Source organism: Molothrus aeneus, chromosome 1 (genome assembly GCF_037042795.1).
Source record: "Molothrus aeneus isolate 106 chromosome 1, BPBGC_Maene_1.0, whole genome shotgun sequence".
Classification (NCBI taxonomy): domain Eukaryota; kingdom Metazoa; phylum Chordata; class Aves; order Passeriformes; family Icteridae; genus Molothrus; species Molothrus aeneus.
In genome coordinates, this window is record NC_089646.1 from 50,863,865 (window position 1) to 50,886,526 (window position 22,662).

The 22,662-nt window shown below is 35.3% G+C and overlaps 1 protein-coding gene across 1 annotated transcript in view; it reads right to left on the minus strand.

The window, feature by feature from the left end:
* CNTNAP2 (contactin associated protein 2) overlaps positions 1 to 22,662 on the minus strand; it is a 1,033,176-nt gene that overhangs the window by 515,124 nt on the left and 495,390 nt on the right. The window contains exon 8 of the mRNA XM_066557113.1: positions 19,769 to 20,033. Within this exon, the coding sequence (XP_066413210.1) occupies positions 19,769 to 20,033 (265 nt within the window). The remainder of the gene's footprint in view (positions 1 to 19,768; positions 20,034 to 22,662) is intronic.

The window sequence follows — 22,662 nt, forward strand, 5'->3', positions numbered from 1 at the left end:
AATGATAAGAAATAGAAATGAATGGAAATTATAATTTGTGTTTCGCCAAAAAAAAAATTATAAACCCCAATTTTACCAAGCACTGGATTTTAACTTCCTTTTGCTTACACTTTTTTTAGAATATATAAATAATTTATATTGTGAAGATGTATGTAAAAATATGTTAATGGATTAGTTTTTAATGAGCTGATGAGAACTAGTATACGTATATTTGAGATGTTTACTCCTAGGAATATGTTGAGTGAGATAGTAATCCCCAACATGTATTTTGTAGTTAAAAAGAAGTGAAACAAGTCTGAGGTAATGGAAAAATTTCCATTTGATTTCTATAAACCTCTTAGGAGTTCGTGCAAGTCCATGCTTGTTCATACCAGTTCTTTTCAGAGAGGACATACGTGAGTATATGCTGTATTGTGCCTGTGAGTGAAATCCAATCTAATGAATCAGTCTACTGTGAGAATAGGAGAATTTTTCAGGAACAGTGAAAACCAAATTCAAAGATAATTACAAAGAGTTTCTAAAGGGGAACCATGTTGAGAGATACAAAAAGACACTTGAACATGAATTTAAAGAAAAAATAATTTCCCTAAGACACAGTAAGTATTAGAGAATTTAGAAGCAATAGGAGTCATGATCCACCTCTCCATGATAACCCCATTATCCAGCAGTTGGCTGCACTGTGCAGTGCTCTGTGGAGTGGATCTGCTGCTCCCTAAGGAAAAGCTGCCTCTTACTGTTCTTATGATGACCAGACATCAAAAATTATGAGATGTTAACAACATTAAAAATATGCCACTATTTATGGGAACATTATATATCTACTATTGTTTAATAACATTTAATGGACACTGCTATTTATAGAAAAATGATATATCTATTACAGGTATTTGCAAAGCAGTAGAGATTAACCTATGTAGCAGTTTTTCAGCTACCTGTAGCATCTAAGAGAATTTCAGTCCTGTCTTCACCCATCACTGCATTCCAGATAATAAATGTGTAACCCAGTTTAGTAAATCTGGGTGAGAAAGTCCACTGTCCTATTTCTTACCTAGAAAAAAAGGAATAATTTTTAGTGCTGAATTATTAAAAAGAAATGCCGCAAAACTTTTAACTCATTGTTAAAAAACTCAAGAAAATAAATATAAACTTGATAAACATCAATTTTAGTCTTTTCGATATCCTTTTTAGAAATATAAATTAAATGAAAAGGAGCAAAGAAGAAAAACATACTGAAGATTACAGAGAGAAGAGCTACATTTTCTGGGCAGAAAATAAAAGTAGTAATGGTAAAAAACCTTAAATACATAGAGTAGATAAAAATATGGATTTTAATGACCCATATGCCCGCAGAGGCAAAAAGATATAGTATGTGACAAAAGATCAATGGATGTTCATATTTTAAGACCTTGCTAACTGGACTGGGTAGAAGAGATAAAAGAATTTATGCAAGGGATGGGAAATCTGGCCCAAAAGATAGGAAGCCCAACCTGGCAAGAAAATTGAGACTAGTGAAAAGGTCTGGAAGCAACACGTAGCAGCATATTGCTTGCTGAGCTGTAAAGAGTATTTTTAAGGAAATGTGCTTAAGTAATTATAGTAGGCTTTGTCTCGGTTTGGGGTTGTTGTTTTCACATTTTTTTTCCCATGAGTACAAATCATCAGTGAACAAAAACTGAGATACTAATGCATTATGAGCAAGTGGGCAAACGTGACAGAATTTGACTCTAAGTTTAACTCTGCATTGTAAAAATAAATGCAAGCAGTTATGCTGCAAGATGAGTTTGCCAAGAAGAGAAAGGATATTAAGAACCAGCATATTTTTTTTTTTTATATTACAGTTGTGAATTCAGTTCTGCAGGAATACACATTTTACATTCAGGACTCGATGGGATGCCTTCTAGCTGCTACAACCTGGACTCACCAGAGCATTATTGTTCTACTTGTTCTGTTCTATTCTGAATTACAGTCTGAAGTGATCCATGGCCAGTTTAAATCCCCTTATTATTATCCCAATAATTTTCCTTACTCTTAAAATGCTGTTACACCTTAGTCTTAAAATGATGGCTATATTACTGAACTGCTTTCAGAAAATTAATATACTTTTCCAAATTTATTTATACTTTAAAAAACCATCCATGTTGTTAAAATTAGTATGCGTGTTTCTATTTTCAGATCTCTTTTCCCTTAGTTCCCAGAACACTGTTTTGGTTGGGTTTACTCTCCTTTACATGCATAAAATGAAGAAGATGAAAAGCAAAATACTATGAATAGAAAAAACATGGAGAACTGAATGTTAGAATAAGGTGTGGTCCACAAATTGATGCAAAAATAGATCTGAGTAAGGAATTAGATACAAATAATGATGTAGAGAGATTTTTTGGGGGGAGGAAGTGACCTATTGAGTCATCAAAATTGTACCATAAAGATAAAATATTTAAAAGGTTGTTTGGTTTTTTTTATGGCTTGGGAATTGAAAATTTTGTAAATTTTCAATTGGTGATGTATTAAAATCACTGCACTATGTGTTTGTCATAATAATGCTGAGCATTGTGTCCCCAGTCTGAGTACCCACACTAAACACAGACTACAAATAAAAAATTCAACAATGTATGACTGCCACAGAGCACATACTGAACCAAGGATGTTCCAGCTATTTTAGCATCTGAATCTGCAAGAAGTATGACACGGAAAATCATGATGTAGAGAAAGCCTGTAAGTTTAGGGAGTGTTATCTACAACTTCATTGATGTTTTTAAAAGAACAGCTTTCTTATACTTGCATGAAACTAATTTTTCTTTTCAATCTTTGGACAATTCTGTCTGACAATTGTAAGCAGTTTCTCTCCTCATAGCTTAAAAAAAAAATATAGACAGCTTCTATAATACATTGGAATCAGACTCAGAAGAATACCTAGCAATTTTGGACCAGTGCATCCTTACTTTAGACACTGAAGGCATGGCTTCAGCCAAAGGTTCTTTTGTATGTCATACATTCACACATAAATGATATGAAGAGTACTGCTAGAGTACTATTCAGTGTAACACATCATTTTGTATTCAGTGTGGAATACAAAAATTATCCCTCGGATTTGGTAAGGAATACAGTCAGGCCAGTTGCTTATACTTAATGTATAATTCCTATATCATTCCAGTATTCCCATAATACACTGATAGAAACCCACAAGTACATGTAATGTACCCCTTCCTCTGGGTAAGGGGAACTGCCACTATCAAGTAGCAACAAAGAGAAATAAAACACTTCACCTCAGCCTATGTTTAAGAACACACAACTTCATTCTTATCTACACAGAAATATTCTGATTCTCCTTATTCCATCTTCCTGCACTGCTCTCCACAAATATTTTTTCATGCTGTTCCCTGCTGCTGAAGGAAATGGGCTTCCTTTCAGCTGTGCCTTCCAAAGGAAACTCCCTCCTGATATCTCAGGTCTGTAATACACAGCTCTTGCAGAATGCTGGAAGTGGCTTGCTACATTATCTGGCCTCTGCTACACACAGCTAGTTGCCTGAATGATCCTTCTCTTCGTGTTTTCTGAGGCATGAGCTTCTTGTCACTTGCTTTTCCTTTTGAAGAAAAAGGAATCAGCAGTGGAAAAGGTAGGTGTCTCTGGAAACTTAGCAGCAGAGACACGTAGGGCTTATTCCTCCCAGCTCTCACAACAGACAGCAATTCATGCCACTAACTTGTGCTTTTATCCCACCTTAATCTATTTTAGGCTTTACTGAAGGAGAAAATTTCCGGAGAAAAGTGATTACAAGAGGATCTCAGCCACTATTAAAACAAAATACACTGAAAAAAAAAATCACTGTACACTGTTGAGTTCTCAGAAGCTCAAAGGACATGAAAAGTCTTAAAACCAGTTTCAACTTAAAAGGCCATTTCACAATATGCAAGGACTAGGCTCATGAATTTTTAAAACTTATCTTTTTTGTGCTACTCCTCTTAATATTGTTTCATAGGATGCTTAATGTGCTCAGGCACAGATTTTTATTATTGAAGAGCGTATTCTTTTAATGTCTTCACATTCATGAGGTTTGCTCAGAAACACTCTGTGACTTTTCCTTCCTATCAGCTTCATAAAAAATTCTGAGAATCTAGACAATTTCCCTACCATACAGGCAGCTGGAATATTGAGCCTGAAGGGTTGCCAGCTTGTGGATAAACACATCTGGTACCTTCACAACCTAACTAGGAGAGAGCTGAAGTTTTAAAAACAATTTATTAGACTTTGGTTTGGCTCCTTTCATTTTCCCCACCTTCTACATATGCTTTGCTTGAGTAATCACTTGGGTTTTCCTGATTTGTTGCTAAACTGACTCAGAAGAATGACACTATGTCAGGCTTCAGATGATGGATGAAGTAGAAATGCAAAAAAAGATGCTAAACAGTAAATATTTTGTTAAAGCCCTCTAAAATCCGAAAGGTTTTTTCAGATATTCACATTCACGGGACAGGTTTTCAATTGATGTATTTCCCATCTGTCTGCATGTTTGTACATTGCAAGAGTTTGTATGTCAAAATAAGAAGCATTTGATTATGCTAGTGCTTTTTGATATATTAGTTAATTACAACACAATCATATATAACAATGATCAGTTTGTGAAAAGCAAATTAATTATTCTCTTAGAATTATTTTTCAAAGTGCAATATGTTTCTCATAATGATAAGTAATCGCAATGAACTTCTCTGTTTAATTTATTTATTTACACTAAATATTTGATTCTAAGGGACAAAATCTAGTAAAATCCTAAAAATATTCTGTCTGCTTGAGGAGATATATATATAGTAAAACCCATCAGATTTGGCTACATTATGCATATGGTATGTGGCTTTTTCCATCATAGTTACTATCCCAAAAATAATTTTAAAGGCTGATTATGGTGGCATGGGACAAGAAATGTAACTCAGCATATTTTCAATGAGAAAACAACTTCTTAATGTTTGCTTTTACAACATTAAAATTTGATTAAGGTCATTGCTAATTTAAAAAAAAATCAAAACCAACAAACTCAGCACATCTTTTTAACGTCCTTCAACAGTACAAAACTTTTCACCAATGCTGAAATACACAAGGATGAACTAAGCACTTACCCAGAACCATGTCCCATTTCCAAGTAGGATAGTGTATCATGCATTATTCCCACAGTAACTTCATTGGTACAACAGAATTTGAAGTCATCTATTCATTGAGCCATAAGGAATAAAATTGCCAGATCTCTGAGCTGAATTTTTTTTTTCCTTGCCTCAAACAAGAGGAAAAAGGGAAAGAGGTAAAGACTGAACAGATTCTTATAAACCTGCTGCAGAGCTACAACTCTTCCACACTGTGTGTTTCAGGAGCTTGAATAGCAAGGAAAGGTATCAAGGGATCCTGCTTACTTTGATATTGATTTTAAAGTAAGTGTGGTGCACATGGTAAGGACTGTGTCCATGTACATGCCTGGGTGCCCTCGTGGAGATGCAACACTTGGAGGGCTTGAACAGATTGGCAACGAGGGAAAACGGCAGTTTTATTTTAACATAAGAACATTTGTATCTATAGAAACCAAGATAGTTATTTCAGTAAATTTTTATCTTTGTAATTTCCTCAACGGCCCTTGCAGGCTTGACAGTTTAGTGCCAATGACATCTTTTCCTGCAAGTCCTAAAATACTGCTCCCCCTCCTTTTTGGAGTGGGACAGGTGAGAGCCCTGACACATGAGATGAGTGATGGGTGGCATTTCATTGTAACCTTTCAGACAGTCTCTCATGAATATAGGTGGTAGAACTCTGCTAGATTTAATCTACTAGTCATCTACCCTGGGCAGTGACAGCCTTTGCAAAAATGTCCTAGTCAAAGAATTCATGGCACACACACAAAAAAAAACCAAAAACAAACAAAAAAAAATTAGTTTAATGAATCTGTAACACTCTAAATAAAAAGATAAAATATTTTGGACTCCTGTTTAATCTGAAATGAATAACCACTTCTATTTTTGCTGCTTGGCTACAGAAACATTCATAAGACTCAACCAGTCTTCTGAATGTTTCTATATGCCATGTACATCTTTTTCTACTGAATATCACTCATTTACATGCAGAAAAAAAATATATATATACTATATTCCTTCTTGAGGTAGCAGTACTTAAGAGTTCCAAATTAACTTCTACAATAAATATAATCAGATTCTAAAGAGAATGGCACTGCAGATTTTAGTCAAATTTTATACCCCCAACCAGCTCTTTGTAATGTAAAAACTTCAAATACGGCAATATAAAGTTTTTAAGTCGACAGGGCAAATCTCAAAGGATCAAATGATAACAAGCAAGGTTCTGGAGAAGGGCTTTCTGATCCCTGTTGTCACTCCTCCTCACCTGCCTTTTACATTAAATGAATATGGAATGAACTGAAAATAGAACTTCCAGAGGCAGGCAGTGAGTGCTGACAGTGCTGACAAGCACCAGACAGGCATCATTGACATGGTGTGAGCTGCTGTGAATACTCAGAGGAAAGGACCTTGCACATTCCTGGACCTTTTGCTGCTGTGCTTAGATAATCTGAAGAGTATCTTTCAAATAACTGGGTTTTCAAAAAAAGGTGTATGGCAGAGCCTTTCCCAGAAGCAGTCAGATTCAAATTCTCATTGGATTTAATTTGGCCTGAGATTTTGACTTCAGGACTGGAAGTGTCAGCATCATAGCCTTTCTGGGCTCTTAACTACAATGAACAAATTTCTACTGTTTCCAGTGCGAACTGAGGATACATGGCAGCTATCAAAGATCTCAACAACTCAAAGTAACATAATACCACTTTTCCTATGAGACTGTACTGGTTTTGAGTGGAGACAAAATGTTATTTTGGGCTTATGTATGCTAAGTGTATGATCCATTACATACAATGGTCAAAAAACTGATCTACTGCAATGTTTCATACTCCGTTACTAGCTCAGATATCAGTTTAATCAGAATTCCTAGTCAATAAATTTTCACGTTTGCTTATGATTATGGATATTTAAATTCCTGGTTAAGCTTAATGAATGACAAAAACAGATCTGAGTTGCAAGTTGTGATCCAAACTAAACTTGAGCTATTGAATATGATGCTTTCTTTCTACTCACCTCTGTTATAGTGTCAATATCCAGAAAATTAAGAATGTTATTTAAGAACACAATTTCTTTTAAATTATGAATAATGCAAGGATATGTTCTTTAATTTTACACCTACTACAGTTCGCTCATCACTTATGACAATGCATATCCTTTTTTTTAATAAATGAAAATGAATTTCACAGAAACTATTAATAGTATTAAAAAATAATTCTACTTAGCAACACTTGGGTGACATAACTGAACATACAAATGTCTTTTCCATAGATAATTAAAATGAAAGGAAAAGTTCCTCTTGTGCATGTAAAATATGATACAAGAAAGAGCTATTAAATGTACTAATATAAAGGCATTATCAGTACTGAATGTTATTCTGTTTATCATTTTAAAGAGATTTCCAAAATATACTGAATTTTTTCAAGCTTTTTAAAATTGTCTTTCGTTATAATTTGATGAGGATATATCCTTATGGTTTAAAAAAGTTCCATAGAATTTGAATTTACTTTAAGGGCTACATGTTTAATATAACAGTTTTTAAAAAGAAAAAAAAAAGAAAAAATCCACTACTATTGAGCCTTTACTTAGAACTGTATAATTCTTTTTCCCACTTGTACATTTATATTCAATGTTGATGCTGAAATTGTTCCGAGGAAATATTCTGAGGACATCATTTTGGACCTCAGATTATTTCCATAAAAATAACACTTACTTTAAAAGGAAAAAATAGCTAAGCAATATTCTTCACTTGTTTGTATGTGGCAAATGCCTGTACATTAGCAAAGCTTATTTTCTCTGCATATTTTTCAATGGGAATTTAAGACCATATGCTAGGAAACTTCTAAGGAAGCTGTAGTAACTGAGGAATAAGTAGTAGATCTGTGTTAACAAACCAAAGCAGAACAAAAGATTCCATAAAGAATCAGTAAAACCAGGAAGTAGTAAAGTGACACATTTCTTTCTAACTTCTTGCAGAGCTACCAATATAAGATATAAAAATATATATATAATATTGTTTATATATGTATATATAAAGGCATGTTTGCCAAAAATCTTTATCCAGCATTGACTTAAGTCCTCTCCCAACCTTTATCTGCCTTAGCGTACAGTTATATGATACATCTAACATCTCTTTCCTTGGTACAACCCTTTTCTCCTCACTTTTAGAAATAATGATGGAATATCAGTAGCACAAGGAAAGACATGAAAATCTTGGGGAAAAATCCTGCTTGGGAAAACCCAAATTTTTCCAGAGAACTGCTGCATTCCCCTATCATATAGTCATATGTTCAATGGCTCACCACCTCAAAAAAATCCTGGTTGCATTGGCTCTTATTCATGATGATAGGAATGGCAGGAAGACCTAATACTGAAAATGCCTGATGAAACCTTCAAAAATGTAATGGACACTCAGTCTTTCTGCCAAAAAAGAACTTAAGATGTTGTATCCAGCTGCAGAGCACCTGGGGCAACAGGTGAGAGCAGTGTCTGCTTAGGATGATTAAGTAGATTTTTTCTTGTTGGATGATCATATTTCAGATATTTACTGCTTCTGGTTTTTTTTTTTTGTCATTGTTTAAAAGCACAAAACCTTGTTCTAACTATAAAATAGCCTTGTGGAAACTAATAACCTATAACGCTGATCAGAGATTCCTGACATGGGGAAGAAATAACACTCAAATGATAATTCAGCCTAATGGTACATGGAACAGGCTGGGCTATAATGGTTCATGTAACATAATTATTTATTATGAGTAGCAAAATGAGCTAATAGTATTAACATAATGTTGTTATAATCCTTTCTTGCAGTAAGAAATGGAACTCTAAAATGCCACAATTATGAAGCTAAAAAAAAAAGTTTCCCAAAGATAGCAGTCCGCTGCAGGAAATATTCTATTAAAAGAAAGATGAAACAAACATCACATTCATAGCAGCATTTTCCTGCAAACCAAATCAGAAAAGTTCATACTGTACTGCTCAAAGCTAGAAAGAAAAAGAAAATGGTTGAAGACCTAAGTGCATTCTTAGTGCTCAAAGTTTCTTCAACAGAAATATAACTCAGGGTCATCCTGCCAAAGAAAAATTAAGTAAGTACTCTAGTAATTTCTTTGGGTTTTTTGTTTTGCTTGCTTGTTTTTACAAGGGGCTGCTAATAAAACATCATATTTCTCTCTCTCTCTTTTCCTCTCTGTGTAGATATGTATGTACATATATACATACACACAGGCATATGTGCCTTTGGAAGATGCTTTAAAATGTGAAGGTAATTTGCCTTGGATCAGATAGTTTTGTTTAGCATACAACAAATCTTTATGACACAGCAAATTTGATGAACTACTACTTGTTTCCAATGCTATTGAAACAAGCCCAAGCCTCCCAAAGATTCCTCTGTACCACACTATTCTTTCCCAGTTTCAGCACAGTCAGGAATATCAGCCCTGTGTTGCAAATTCCAGAACCAAGAGACATGGCAAGAGCTATTATTGTTTTCACAGGTAATTATCTAAGTACCAACACCAGAATGTTAAGAATGTTATTTTCTCCTGCTAGTGCTCCAGAAAAGTTAATTCCACTTGGCAGTTTGTTTTAATGTATGTGCTAATTATGAAAATGAGCTGTTAAAGAAGCTACAAAAGGTCAACCAATGAAAACCTTATACTTGAGTGCATGCAATCTCATGTTCCACTACTTTGAATCTGCAAAAAGAAAGCAAAGTTATTTTTGTATTTTAAAATAATGAATCCCTTAAATTCATTGTACATTCACAAATTTCTTGGAAAAAACATAGGTGAAGTCATGACTCTAAACATTTTTCTTTAGTAAGGAAATACTCTGGGAAGGATATGTGTAGAACTTTGCTTTTCTCCTCAGTGAAACAGTGTCTGTGTGGACACTGGTTACTGCTAAAACAGACAATGTATTTTACAGTAGTTGCCTCACAGTAAGAGAATTGAGATTCTTTTTCTCCCTATCAAATATATAAACTTAATGAGTAAGCTTTTTAAAGACAATATCATCTTCCATTCAGCTTACAGAAACCAAACTACTTTGGTTGCTCTGTTTCACCTCAGTGCTCATGTGATGCTGCTTCAGCAACATCGGGAAATGAAAACAAACAATGTGCGAAAATGCCTGAAGGGACTCACCATCTTTTACAAGAACAGACTAAAGGCAGAGCTAGCAACATGCGACCAGAAAATGTTTTTCTCCCCAAGTCAAGTTTTTACCACTTCCATCAAAAAAATAGACAATACAGACTATGCCTGATGCCATTTCAAGTACTTTGATAGAAATTGCTTTTAGTTCTGTCAACGTCAGTAGAAAATGCCAAAAAAACCATCACAGTTATGCATGACTGTGCTAACCAAAAAAACCCACTAAGAGCCCAGCTGACTTACAAGAGCTGCATTGCTTCTGTAAAAAGATGGAATTAATCCTTTGGGCTAGATGCCATCCTGTGTCATTGAAGCAAGCCTGGAGGTCAGCAGAAGCAACATGAATTTACAATGGCATGACTGAAAACAGAATCTTTCCTCTAGCACTTAAGTTTTATGCAGCATAAAATATGTATGAATGCTTGACAACTTTTCCTTTCATTATATACAAAAGTGACTTTCTCTTCTCTCTAAAATAACGCTGTCAAACCAAGAGGGACTGCCAGAAACCTGTCACAGATAATAATCTATTTTCCAGGTTCCTGAATAGCAATGAAAAAGAAGATATTGAGTGTCAGTTCCCAGCACATAAATTAAAGTTCCGTGCCTGTAATTAGGTCATGTTTCCCCCTGAAAAGGAATTGTGTTTAATATTACAACGAATTTTAATTATTTTCTTCTAAGTAATAGGCTAGAGATGTTGTGGACCACCTAGTTGAGGATTAGTGATAAATAAAATTAAAAATTAAAAAAATTCAAAAAACTCAAATTACTTGCAAGGACATTTGCTCTAGAAGAACTATTATTCCTGGTTTTACTCAAAGTGCAAGTGCTGCAAATGCTGACTTTAAAAGTAAAGAAAATCCTCCTTTCTTTCCCTTGCATTTGGATAAGACGAAAAGGGGAAAAGGGCACTGGCTGGTTTAATTTACATAGTTGATAGCTTCACACCACAGTGTTGTACACACTGGTTGAAGATTCTGAACTATTTTTTGAAACAATGTTATATAGTATATGCTCAAGACCTTTGATCTCCCAATCTGTCTGTAAATATTTTTCTAAGTTTACAGAAACTGAATATATCCTATGTTCTAACGCAAGACTGAGTCTCCAGTATTTTTTCTCCCCTCTTTTTTTTTTAAACCATAACAATTTCTTTTCTCCATCAGCAAGGTTTTATGCCCACCAAAGATTTTTCTAAAACAACAAACTTTGAGTAAATGAGGTGATGATGGCAGACCATTTTTACAAATCTGAGAACTTCCCCTCTGTTTCTACATCTGTAAGCCACCTCCTATTCTTTACCCTCTCTGCTGTAGTTTCCGGCTTCTGAAATGGGGCAGGATGTGTCTCTACCATCTTCGTAGTAAGGCCCAAGGAATGATCTGTTTCTGACCCCACTATACAGCATGTGGAGGTGTCTCTGGACCAGGATCCTTGCCCTGGGGCTTTCACCCTGTTGATCCAGATGCCCACACTGTGTAAGCCCTGTGCAACACGGACAGCTCCTGCCTGTCATGTCATTAGCATTACATGGCCACAGCTACAGCAGACTTGTCACAACAGTTTGGCTCTCCCCCAGACCCTGCGTGTCCTTCTGTGGGTCACAGACACCTTGGGAATATTATGACTCTAAAAATGGGCATCTCTTCATAAAGTGGTGAATAATAATAAGGCTACCTCATAGCCTCTGATGGTTTGCACTTTTTAAGCAATTACACCTGGAATTTGTAGTGTGGAGGAGGGGCAGTAGAGGTGGAAGGAAGGGACATAAGAATCTGTAAGAGGACAAACTCTTGCAGAGATGTGTTGGAGGGCAAGCCAGGCTGGCAGAGTAAGAACAATTTTCTCCATACTGTCTGTTGTAATGGACTCTGGAACAGTCTAACTACTAAACTATTCCTGGATCTCAGTGCTGATTGTGGAAAAACTATTGATCCTGTAGGAAGATGATATCCTAGAAATGATGCAGTCTGTGTCCAGTGGGGACAGTTATAGCAACAGGACCTTGAGATGAAACAAGGAGCACCCTAGGTCTCCTGAATCCATTCAAATGGTTTTACTTTTTTTACCAAATAATGGTCTGTGAACTTCCTGCTCATTGTAGTTGGCAAATTAGCTGAGTAAACTCTCTGACACATGGCTATATGCACAATGGTGCATATGTAAATTCTACTATTGATTAAAAAGTGACTGCATTCCTTTTACCTTCTGCTAATTCCACTTACTCACAGCCATTTACAGAACACCATAACTGCAAAACCAAATAGGCAGCAGCAGCACCTCTTGGAGTTTTTAGAAATGGTTAATCATATGCTGGGTTATCACAAGATGTGCTTAGTCAACTACTTCTCTCTCAAATAGAAGCAAAGTGAAAAACACACTTCAAATAGATTCTGTACTTTTTCTCACTCACTTGCAGTAGAAATTAAATCTGATACAAGGTAAACTAAAGAGCTAAGACAGCACAGAGTCCAATCACATTTCTCCAGTAATACTAACACCTACAGAAAAGTTTACAGGAACCCCTACACCCTGTTATTAACAGCAATCCACGTTTTTTCACAATTATGAAGTTTAAATTGTGCTGGAAGCTATTTGTGTCATTGCTGAAAGACCTGGCTAACCTTATTGTGTGGTTGCCATCTATGACAAACGCTGGTCAACATGTTGCCATCTTATTGCGAAAGTTCCATACCTTCTTGGTGATGTCTCACAGGCAGCTCCTTGCAGCACTGACTCCTTCTTCCTCACAACACAGCCAACAAACTTCAGCTCTCTCCTCACCCAGCTAACCCACTCTTTTATATCATTCATCCTTATTAGACAGAGCTGTGGCCTGTTAAGGGCAGGCCTGTTCCTAATCTTTGATAATTAGTGCAGCTGCAACTCCTCATGGGTGACATCACCTTCTGCACTATCTTTATTTTCTTACATTATATCCCCCCACACAACATAGGGGTGGGAATCCTGGAAATGGGCTTTCTCCAAGAACCACTTGTATGGAAGAAGAGGCAGAGATGGCAAACTAGCATATTGGGAGAAAGAATACAATATTTAGGATATGCAGTCTTTCTGATATTAGAAAACATTCCTTTAATATCCCTTTATATTATATTAATATGTTGTGGTGTCCTGGGAATACTGTTGTTGGGTTGTGCATAAACACAATATAACTATAGCTCCACTCTCTATTGTATCCTTTTGCTTATTTCATTATTAAAATCAAAAAGGAAAGTAAAAATGGAAAAAAAACCTCCCACATATTCACTTCAATTCACTTCAATCAGTACATGTAAATCCTGGAAGAGTTTAAAATGTAAACTTAAGTATATTTTATAATGTCTGTTCCAACAACCCTATCTTTCTGATCCAAGACATAATGCTGGTTTTAAATAAGCATCCTTAGCTTGATAAACCAATCTTTAGAGACAAGTCTTTTCATGCTCTTTTGCATTCAACAAAAATATGCAAACAGAGAATACATCAAAGTAAAAATCTATGTTCTTAAGGCAACTGCAAAATATTGGACACCTCTGTAGCATTCAGAGCTAAGGGGCTTATCTTCCATTCATCAAAGTCAAAACTAAAATCTTCACAGACTTGACTAGAACCAGACTATCAGTAGCTGAGGCAGGTGTAGTGAGAAAAGGCAGCACGGAAAGCAACAAAAATTGAGCCCGCTTCCTATCAAACTTATTGAATTGAAAAAGAATTAGAAGGGTATGTTTCCAGCTAGTTCAGTTCAGATATTCTCACATAAATTACTCTCCTTCTAGCAGCAAGTTAGGATTATCATTTATCCACTGACTATTTCACAGGTTTTGTCCTGAAAGAAATTCAGTGCAACACAGTGGGTGTTTAAATAATAGTTGCAAAAAACCTTATCTCATCTTTCATGCTAAAATAGTGATCACCAAGGTGCCATCTAACTGTTCAACAGCCCAGAGGAAATGAGACCAAAGCAAGTAAACTGGACTTGAGGCTCCTGTATAAATTGAGAAAGCTTATCAAGGACAACACCCTGGTTTATTGATTCTTGGGTTCTTCCACCCTTGCAAAATGTCAGTGCAACCAATAGAGAATTCCATTGCTCTCAGGGAAATATCTGAAAAAGGTACCATCTATGCTTTAGTATGCATACCTTGTGCTTTTTAGGCAACTCTCCATTGAAAATCAGTGACTGATGAAGCAGAATTCACAAACTCCTGAAATAAACTCATCCGTTTTCTTAGACAAAGAAAGCCAGGAACTCTATTTCTTGATCTGATTGGTTTGAGTCTACTATATGGAGATGCTAAACCAGTCTACAGGGAAAATGTGTTGTAAAAATAACTATAACTACTACAAGTATTTCTGTGTGTCAGTTCTGTGAAATTCAAACTCACAAATGCCTATTCATGTAGCTGCATCCACTGCTTAAGGTCAGTAGCCAAAAATATACAGAGAGAAACAGAGGGACAAACCTGGCTATCTAAGTTTCTAATATTCAGACTTGTCTGATGCTAAGTCATCATTCTGTCTTTCATGGACAGAATTTCTGTCTCTCATCTTGATCATGCTGACAAGTTCCTCAGGGGTATCTGCCTCCACTTAATAACATTCGTTGTATAATCTACTACCAGTAATGTGAGAAAGACCTGGTGGGAAATTTTATCTTCCCACCAGAAGTGCACTTGTGCTCTGTGTATACACATTCCCTATTTAAGCCTTCATTTAACCACCAAGGCGAAAATACTTCTTGATTCCCACATAAAGTGCCCCAGGGAATTGTCAGTGGAAGAGTACTACTTTAGATCTGTCAGAGAGAGATATTTTATTACCTGAAGGATGCTATCTTAACCCAAGGTCTAAAATATAAATGAACTGCAATTCAGATGACTTGAGACCTAGCAGAAAGACAGAAGGGTGGAAAGCTTCCCAGGGATTCCACAGGGAGAAGGCCGATTTATTTAATACAGATAAATATGACAAAAAGATATTCATATCCCAAGTTTTAATAAGTTTATGCTCGACAGGAAGAACAGAAGTCTTGAGCAGCAGCTAATATAAGATGTTAACTAATAGAGTTGGAAGAGGAAAAAAGAAGCTTCAAGCAGATGAATTCAAGTGAAAGGCAGGAAATTTTGAATACTGAAAATTTCTCTGTTTCTTATGGACTGAAGGAGATTATGTCCTTTTTGCAATGACTTATCTGTAATGTAGGGTAAAGTCCAAGGGATCTTCATAGACCATCTAATATTTAAGTAGAGCAGAGAATGCTTACATATGAAAGGTCAAAACTGCCTATGAAAAGATGGGTGAGAAAATAAACAGAGGATAAATCAAGAGATTATTTTAGAATCTGCCATCATGAAAACCCAGCCTTTTCTCAAGAGGCAGAGAACATTCTCTTCTATATTGAAACAGGGATTTGAGGTTTGCTTTAAAAACGCATTGTAAAGCTATTAGATGATGCCTCTGGAGTGTTGTTTTGAAGGTTACAATTGTTTCTTTGAGCAAAGTAATACTCTCTGTGTTTTTTAATGTTACCCATTTTTTCCCATGTTGAAAGCTTCAGAAAACTTTGGCTTCATTAGGAAGGAATTTGGTTAAGTTGCTGAAGCAGGTAGATAAAACTAAGTGGAAGAAAAGGAGGTAACTGGGACACAGGCTGTGGCTTAACCCTGCACTGAACTGCATTTGCATATGGCTTTGGGAAAGTTCCATTAGAAGTTTTTATAGCCAAGAGACACTTGAGAGTATGACATTTTCCAGTTGCATATTTTTCTGTACTCAAGAAAGAAGACATTAGCTTGTTGAAGCTTATAAATAAAAACAACTTCATCAACAACTTATTCTAATTGCAAGATTACAAATACTGAGGAGGCTCTTAGTATGTATTCAAACTGAATTACTTTTAAACTGCAGCAGAATATCAGAATCCTTTAATATGCAAAACTACAATGGAAATCTTCTTTAAAAATGTTCCAAAAATAAGATCACATCTTTCTTCCATCTTGTCAGCCTAGCATTACTTCCATCAATCCTAGAAAGTTTGCCTGAATCTCATAATGACAAAACCAAGAATTTAGTCCAAAACTATACAGAGCAGTAAAGATAAATCGCTTGACTGTTTTCTGAGATTCTTTCCTATTATTAATCCACATGCTGGGGCATACACAATTGTAAAGATATTAATCAAAGTTTACTTTGCAGAGAAAAAGTCAATAGGGTGTTTAACTCTTGATTTATACACAAGCTTTAAGTATTTCACCTGTGTAATTCTGCACAGTCAGTAGCTTATTTCTTTGAATTAAATCTTTATTTCAGCTCTCAGTGGCCCTGATTTTCCTCTTACTAACAGCAAGTTTATTAATATAACTCTCATCAATCAAATGGTGGTAGCATTTTAATGAGATTAATGTAATAAAAAAGCAAAATCAAAGTTATTGACTTTGCACAAGAGTTTTGCCAGTCTGTTCACAGCTAAGCAGTGCTTACTGGATGCTTAACAGAATTCTGGGCAAGGCATGCATTTTTTACTGTTTAGAAACCTGTTTTGAAAGTACAATTTGCAAGATGATGAAAAAAAGAAAACAATTTGCTCAGTAAGAAAATCAGGCAGTAAGTCTAACTACAAGGATTAATCATCTTTGTCCTTCTCGTATGTAATAGAAACTGAAAGTTCATGTGCATATTAATGTAAAAGACTCTGTTACACTCAGCATTTTGTTATGGGCATCAGAGTACACTTTACTAACATGGTAAAACATTTATTACTGTTTTTACCAGCTCTTTATTGCCTCTAGCATTTACCTCTCTGAAGCCCAGGACAGGTCATGGACTAATTATTCCATCACTCTTAAAAAACTTACAAACAGGCCAATTCTGGTTTGCCAGGTCAACACAAAAGTCAGTTGCTTATTAGCTATAACATAAAAATTGTACATACTATATACTACAATATATACAACCATCCCCAATTGCTTTCAGCCCATGTAAAATAAATATGAAATGTTCATAATATTAATAGATTTAATTATCAGATGTGTAGAGTTGAGGTTATGGCTTGAAAGTGACTGAAGGCATGAAAGGAGCAGCAAGGTAAACAGTATCTAACCTAACCAAAGAAGAAAATAAAATTTTGCCAAAACCAGAAGTGATCTATAGAAATTTTTCTAGAAACTTCTGATGCAAATATAAACTGTGGTTTCTTTAAGAAACCAGTAACAACAGAATGAGAGAGGTAACTAAAGCATGACACACAGCAGGAATGTCTCATACTAAAGATAAGTTTGAACCGCAAACAATGAGAGAAGAAGCTTCAGACACACAAGACCATTTTAATAATTATACCAACATTATTTTTCTTTTACATCATCCAAGAATAAAGCAGTGGGATGACTTATCCTGCCAATCAAGATTAATAAAATTGATCAAGAGACAGAGAATTTAATGAAGGCTTGAATACAGTGAAATCTCCAGCAGGTAGGACATGCAGCTAAATAAATGAAGGAACAATTAATGCCTTTTTGAAGACCAAAGGATAACATGAAATGAGACTCTAGCTGGGATCTGCTAACACCATTGAAAAATGATCTCTGACAAAAACTGAACAGACAGCAGGGAAGGGAGGGAGACAAAGAAAATTGCTAAGAACAGACTGCCTGATGGCAGCTCTCCATTTCTCTGATTTTAAATGCAAAGCAATGTTTGCTTCATGATTTCAATGAATCACCTACTATTATCAAAATGTTTTCCCACAGCATATTATGTAACTTCTCATGATCACTGTATTAACTTCTGTATTCACACAGAAGTTAAATGTTTTGCATTCCTTTTATTTGGTCATTTTAGAGTATTGTATCTCTTCATTCACCACACTTCTATGCATTATTATTTCATTTTTACTTTTGCAAATTGTCATCAAAATATAGAAAGTTGTAGCTGCCTTTCTCTCCTTAAACAAAATGCTCACAGGAATTAGGTATGAAAGGTCTGTCAAGTCAACAAGAAAACCTTTTACCCTCTGATCCCTCCTAGTCATCAAGAAGCACTTCATAAAGCAGTAGTTAGGTAAGGAGATTACAGTGCCCAGCCACCAGAGAGAAAAGCGGGAATTCAACTATATTTGAAAAATTTGGACTCTAGACTCTCCTGTTAATCTGAAATCTGTACCTGCTAAGTTAGAGCATCCTGAGTCTGTGCATATAACTTTAGGGTATTCAAGGGAAATTGTGACAATTAAACCAGACAAACCAGAACTCTGTTCCATATAAGCACCTTAACTTGCAGAGCTGTGAAGGAACAAGAATCTGCCATCTGCACATCTACTTACAGCTCTCTCACATGAGTCCTACCAGTCAGTACAACTACTGTTTCTATAACCAGAATTACACTGTGACCCAGAATGAAGTACTGATGTCTTCATGTCATCTTGAAAACTGACATTAAATCCACTAATGTAAGCAAGTTTGCAAATTATGAGAAGCATATAGAGGAAACACTTAGAGACTTTAACGTGCTTCTGGAAAAATATGCTATTACAGGTGACAGGAATAAATGCAGCAGATATGAAACCCAAAACAGATTTGCATTGAGGCTGTGGTTTTAGTTAGTCTAATGTTTTGTGATAGCCAGGCTGCATTCCTCCCAGTGGAGTCTATTAACACCCTATAGATTTATTCATACCCTACAGGTGCAGAAGGCTGCATGCTTGACTATGTAAAATTCTCCTAGCTGTTAAAAGTAGCCAATGAAAAAAACTGTGCACCTTTTATCAATAGGACCACAACGGTCAGAAATCTTTGTGCCAAAGGCAGACCATTTTGACTTCTGGAAAACCCAGTAGGTTTATATCATGACATTTGTTAATTCCTTGCAGAAGAAGGGAAAAAGAAGTTTGCTGTGATATTTACTGTACAACAACAGCATTCTTTCTGCAGCCTTACCTGGCAGATGTCATATTTTCCTTTTCTATGTTCACACACACAATTAATTTACAGGCACTGAAATGCCTGTTGTAACAAAATAACAATGAAGCATTGAAATAAATCTAAGCTTTTCCATGACAGCTATGCAGATCTAAAAAATGCGTACAAATAATTATGGTTTGAATGGATTTTTTTTTTAATGAGATTCCCTAGTTATTGGAAAATATTAGGAATGGTCTAATTATTAGACTACACCTGGAAAGGGAGTAGGGAGTACACACCCGTTTTGAAACCAAATATTTTCACAGAGAGAACTTCAAGACAGAAGGAAGGAAGAAAAAAGAAGAAATGCTGCCTTATAAATAAGGGGTGATTTCTTGACAAAATAAGATAATTCTTTTTTTTTTTTTTTTGATCCAACAACTATTTCAACATTCTTGTACCTCTTACTCAATGAAACAGTAAAGGATTTAATATAGTTGCAATATAAATTTTAAATTTTGTAAAAAAATTGTTCCAGTCTTTAGGTACATAATGATTTTAAACAACACAAACCAAAATCATATCAAATTAAAAAAACACTAAACACACTTACCCGATGAGATGTCTATCCGGTTCTTCTTCACTTGGGAGACGTTGATATGAACACTGACTTTGCCCTCATTTATGTCAATCTCAACATTCCCCAGGTCATCTGAGAAGTGGCTGAAGAGAAGAAGTCCATTTGGGTTCCAGGTCCGGAAGAGTAAACTGACTGAAAACAGATCTTGGCTTGGACGACCAGGAACCTCAAGATAACTGGTGGCATTGAAAAAGACAGGCACTGTGTGTGGCTCCACACAAGAAAAACTTAAATTTCCCTAAGTAAAGCACAAAAAAGAAAACAAAAAAAAGAAAAAGCAAAACGGTAAGATTCCACTAAATTCATAGCTATCTCTAGAAAAGTATTTAGATTTCATTCAACCTAGAGACCACTGTGATCAATGCACTTTGAATCTAAAGATGCGCTATTAATGTTATCTTTATTGTTGCTACTATAATAGTTGCTGATTTTTCTGGGTTTATTTTTAGCAGTGGCCCCATTATATTTTGTACTGTACTGTATGTACACAAAATAACAGGCAGTTGGCCCTGAAGAGTTGTAGTCTCTCAAGCTTAGATGAAAGCATTATTATTTCTAGTTAAAATATAAAGAAATTAATCACAGATAAACTTGGGCTTGCCTGTGGTCCCCATAGAAACCTATAACCGAACAGCATAAAAAAATGAGTGCAGATTTCCAAATACCCTGATATCAGTGTGTCTATCAATACAATACATGATGTTCCAAAATAATGATGTATAATACCTGAGCAGTCAGCCTCCCCGTTATGTTTTCAACTACATGACACTACATATTCTAATACTTCAATTCATGAAGCAGAAGGATTTGGAGTAGCTGATCATGAACAACACCAATATTTTGGGATAGTAAATAACTTTCACTGTAAAGGAAACTGCAGTTTCTACTCTGTAAAATATTTTTCTTCAGGAAATTGAAACAAGATCCAGTCAACTGTTGATGTACAAGGCTTTAAAATTTATCTGTAAACAAGACCAGAATTAGAGACACGAATTTTTCTCTTTGGTTCTCATGTAATTTCTCACAACAAAAGACCAAATTGGTAGGATATTACATTTTGGAAATATTTGTAGGGTATTACCAATTTTTTTTCCTTAAAAATCATAGTTTGTAATAATCTCTGTCCAGAATTAATTTATTACTGCATGAATGCAAATATAACAGGAAAACTTCCTCTGCTGAAGATTTCCTATAATATGTCGCAAAGTGGATCCTGTCCTATGGTTAGGCTGGCTTTCTCAGGCACTGTTGCAGGTGGAAATTATGTGGCAATTTTTGTTCTCTTTGGGAAGAAATAATTTTATCTGATCCAGTACAGAAATTATTACTACAATCAAGATAGCAATTTGTCTGATATATTTTTTTACATTAAAAAAAAAAGACTTGAACAACATTTTTGGAGGTACATAGATATTTAGAGATGTGGTGTACCTAAGCAGTGTTCAGAATCGCAGTAGAAGTCAGTTACCATCTCTTTGGCATAATTATTTTTAAATTCCATATTACTGACTTCCTGATCTAGACTTTTATGTCACATTTCTGTATTCATAGTGTATATACGCATCTGACAGTTCATCTTGAGGGAAAGTAGAGAATTTGGAAGCAAGATAGGAATTTTGTGTCTGAAAATGTGTGGCAGGAAAGACCTCAGTAAATTTTTTTAAGAAGTAATTATATTCAATTAGAGATGACGGATGACATCAAAAAACAAGTTTTAGCACTCATTTTCCAATGTCCAAACTGATCACTTTTCAAAAGAACATCACATCAGAGAACAGCTTATTTGTATAATAGCAAGATACAACTGGTCTGGCAGACTCAGCTTCCTATAATGGATTTCCATGTAAAAAAACCCAAATGAATAAAAATAATATTTTCTTGACAACTAGGATAAATACTTTGATTATTTTGCATAGAAACTTCTTTTTTTCTGCAGAATAGCAGAAATAGTACAGAGTCTACCTCTAAAGGCCAGTAGAATTAGTAGTAACTATACTATCAAGTTGGCAGACTCCATGATCAATTAAGGAAACATTGATATTTCCAGTAATCTGGAATTAGAGATTCATTTAAAGTGATCTCCTAGATTTGTTCTTAAATTTTATGATAAAATCTCAGCATTACAAGTCACGTTCTTTTCCTGTGCCCAAGTTCCATGGATTAAAAAAAAAAGCAATTCCAAGGAACTAGGAAAAAACTAGCTGACACAACTAAAGATAACTTTTAGATAACTATGTGATAAGAGAAATTACAGCTACTTTATGAGTAAAGAGTAAAGATTTCTCTGCTAAGCTGCTTGTCAATTCTGGGATTTTTTTTGTGGTTTTGCTTTGCTTTTTGTTTTGTTTTGTTTTCTTTGGGGCGGTGAGGTTTAAAAGTTGCCTGGAGATTTTTAATTTTACACTTATATCTAGCGAGACATGAAATCAAAATAGTTAACTCATTTGTTTGAGTAGTTTTAATCGAAACATTTCCAAGTTTGCTACAGAATACTTTTGCTTAAACCACAAATTTTACATACAGTAAAAAAAAGGTGTAGAGTGTCTGAAATACTCTCTGTAAGCCTTGGCTGTCATTCCCAGTGTAACTGTGCATAGACACAACTTCTCTTACAGAGTTAAGGCAGTCCTGCATAAACGCAGAAGGCTACATCACTTTTTGAGAGACATCTCACGGTTCAGTCACAGATCTCAATTAAGAAGTGCTCAGAGAGCATTCTGTTAGACTTTTTAAGAGTTCCTTTTGCTGCCTTGTAACCAAGAGGAACTAACAATTTCCTCATTACAAGAAGGCTTTTATATCCAATTGACACTCTCCTGTCATCCTGATGTTTTGGATACTTGCATGCATAACACCTATTAATGTTA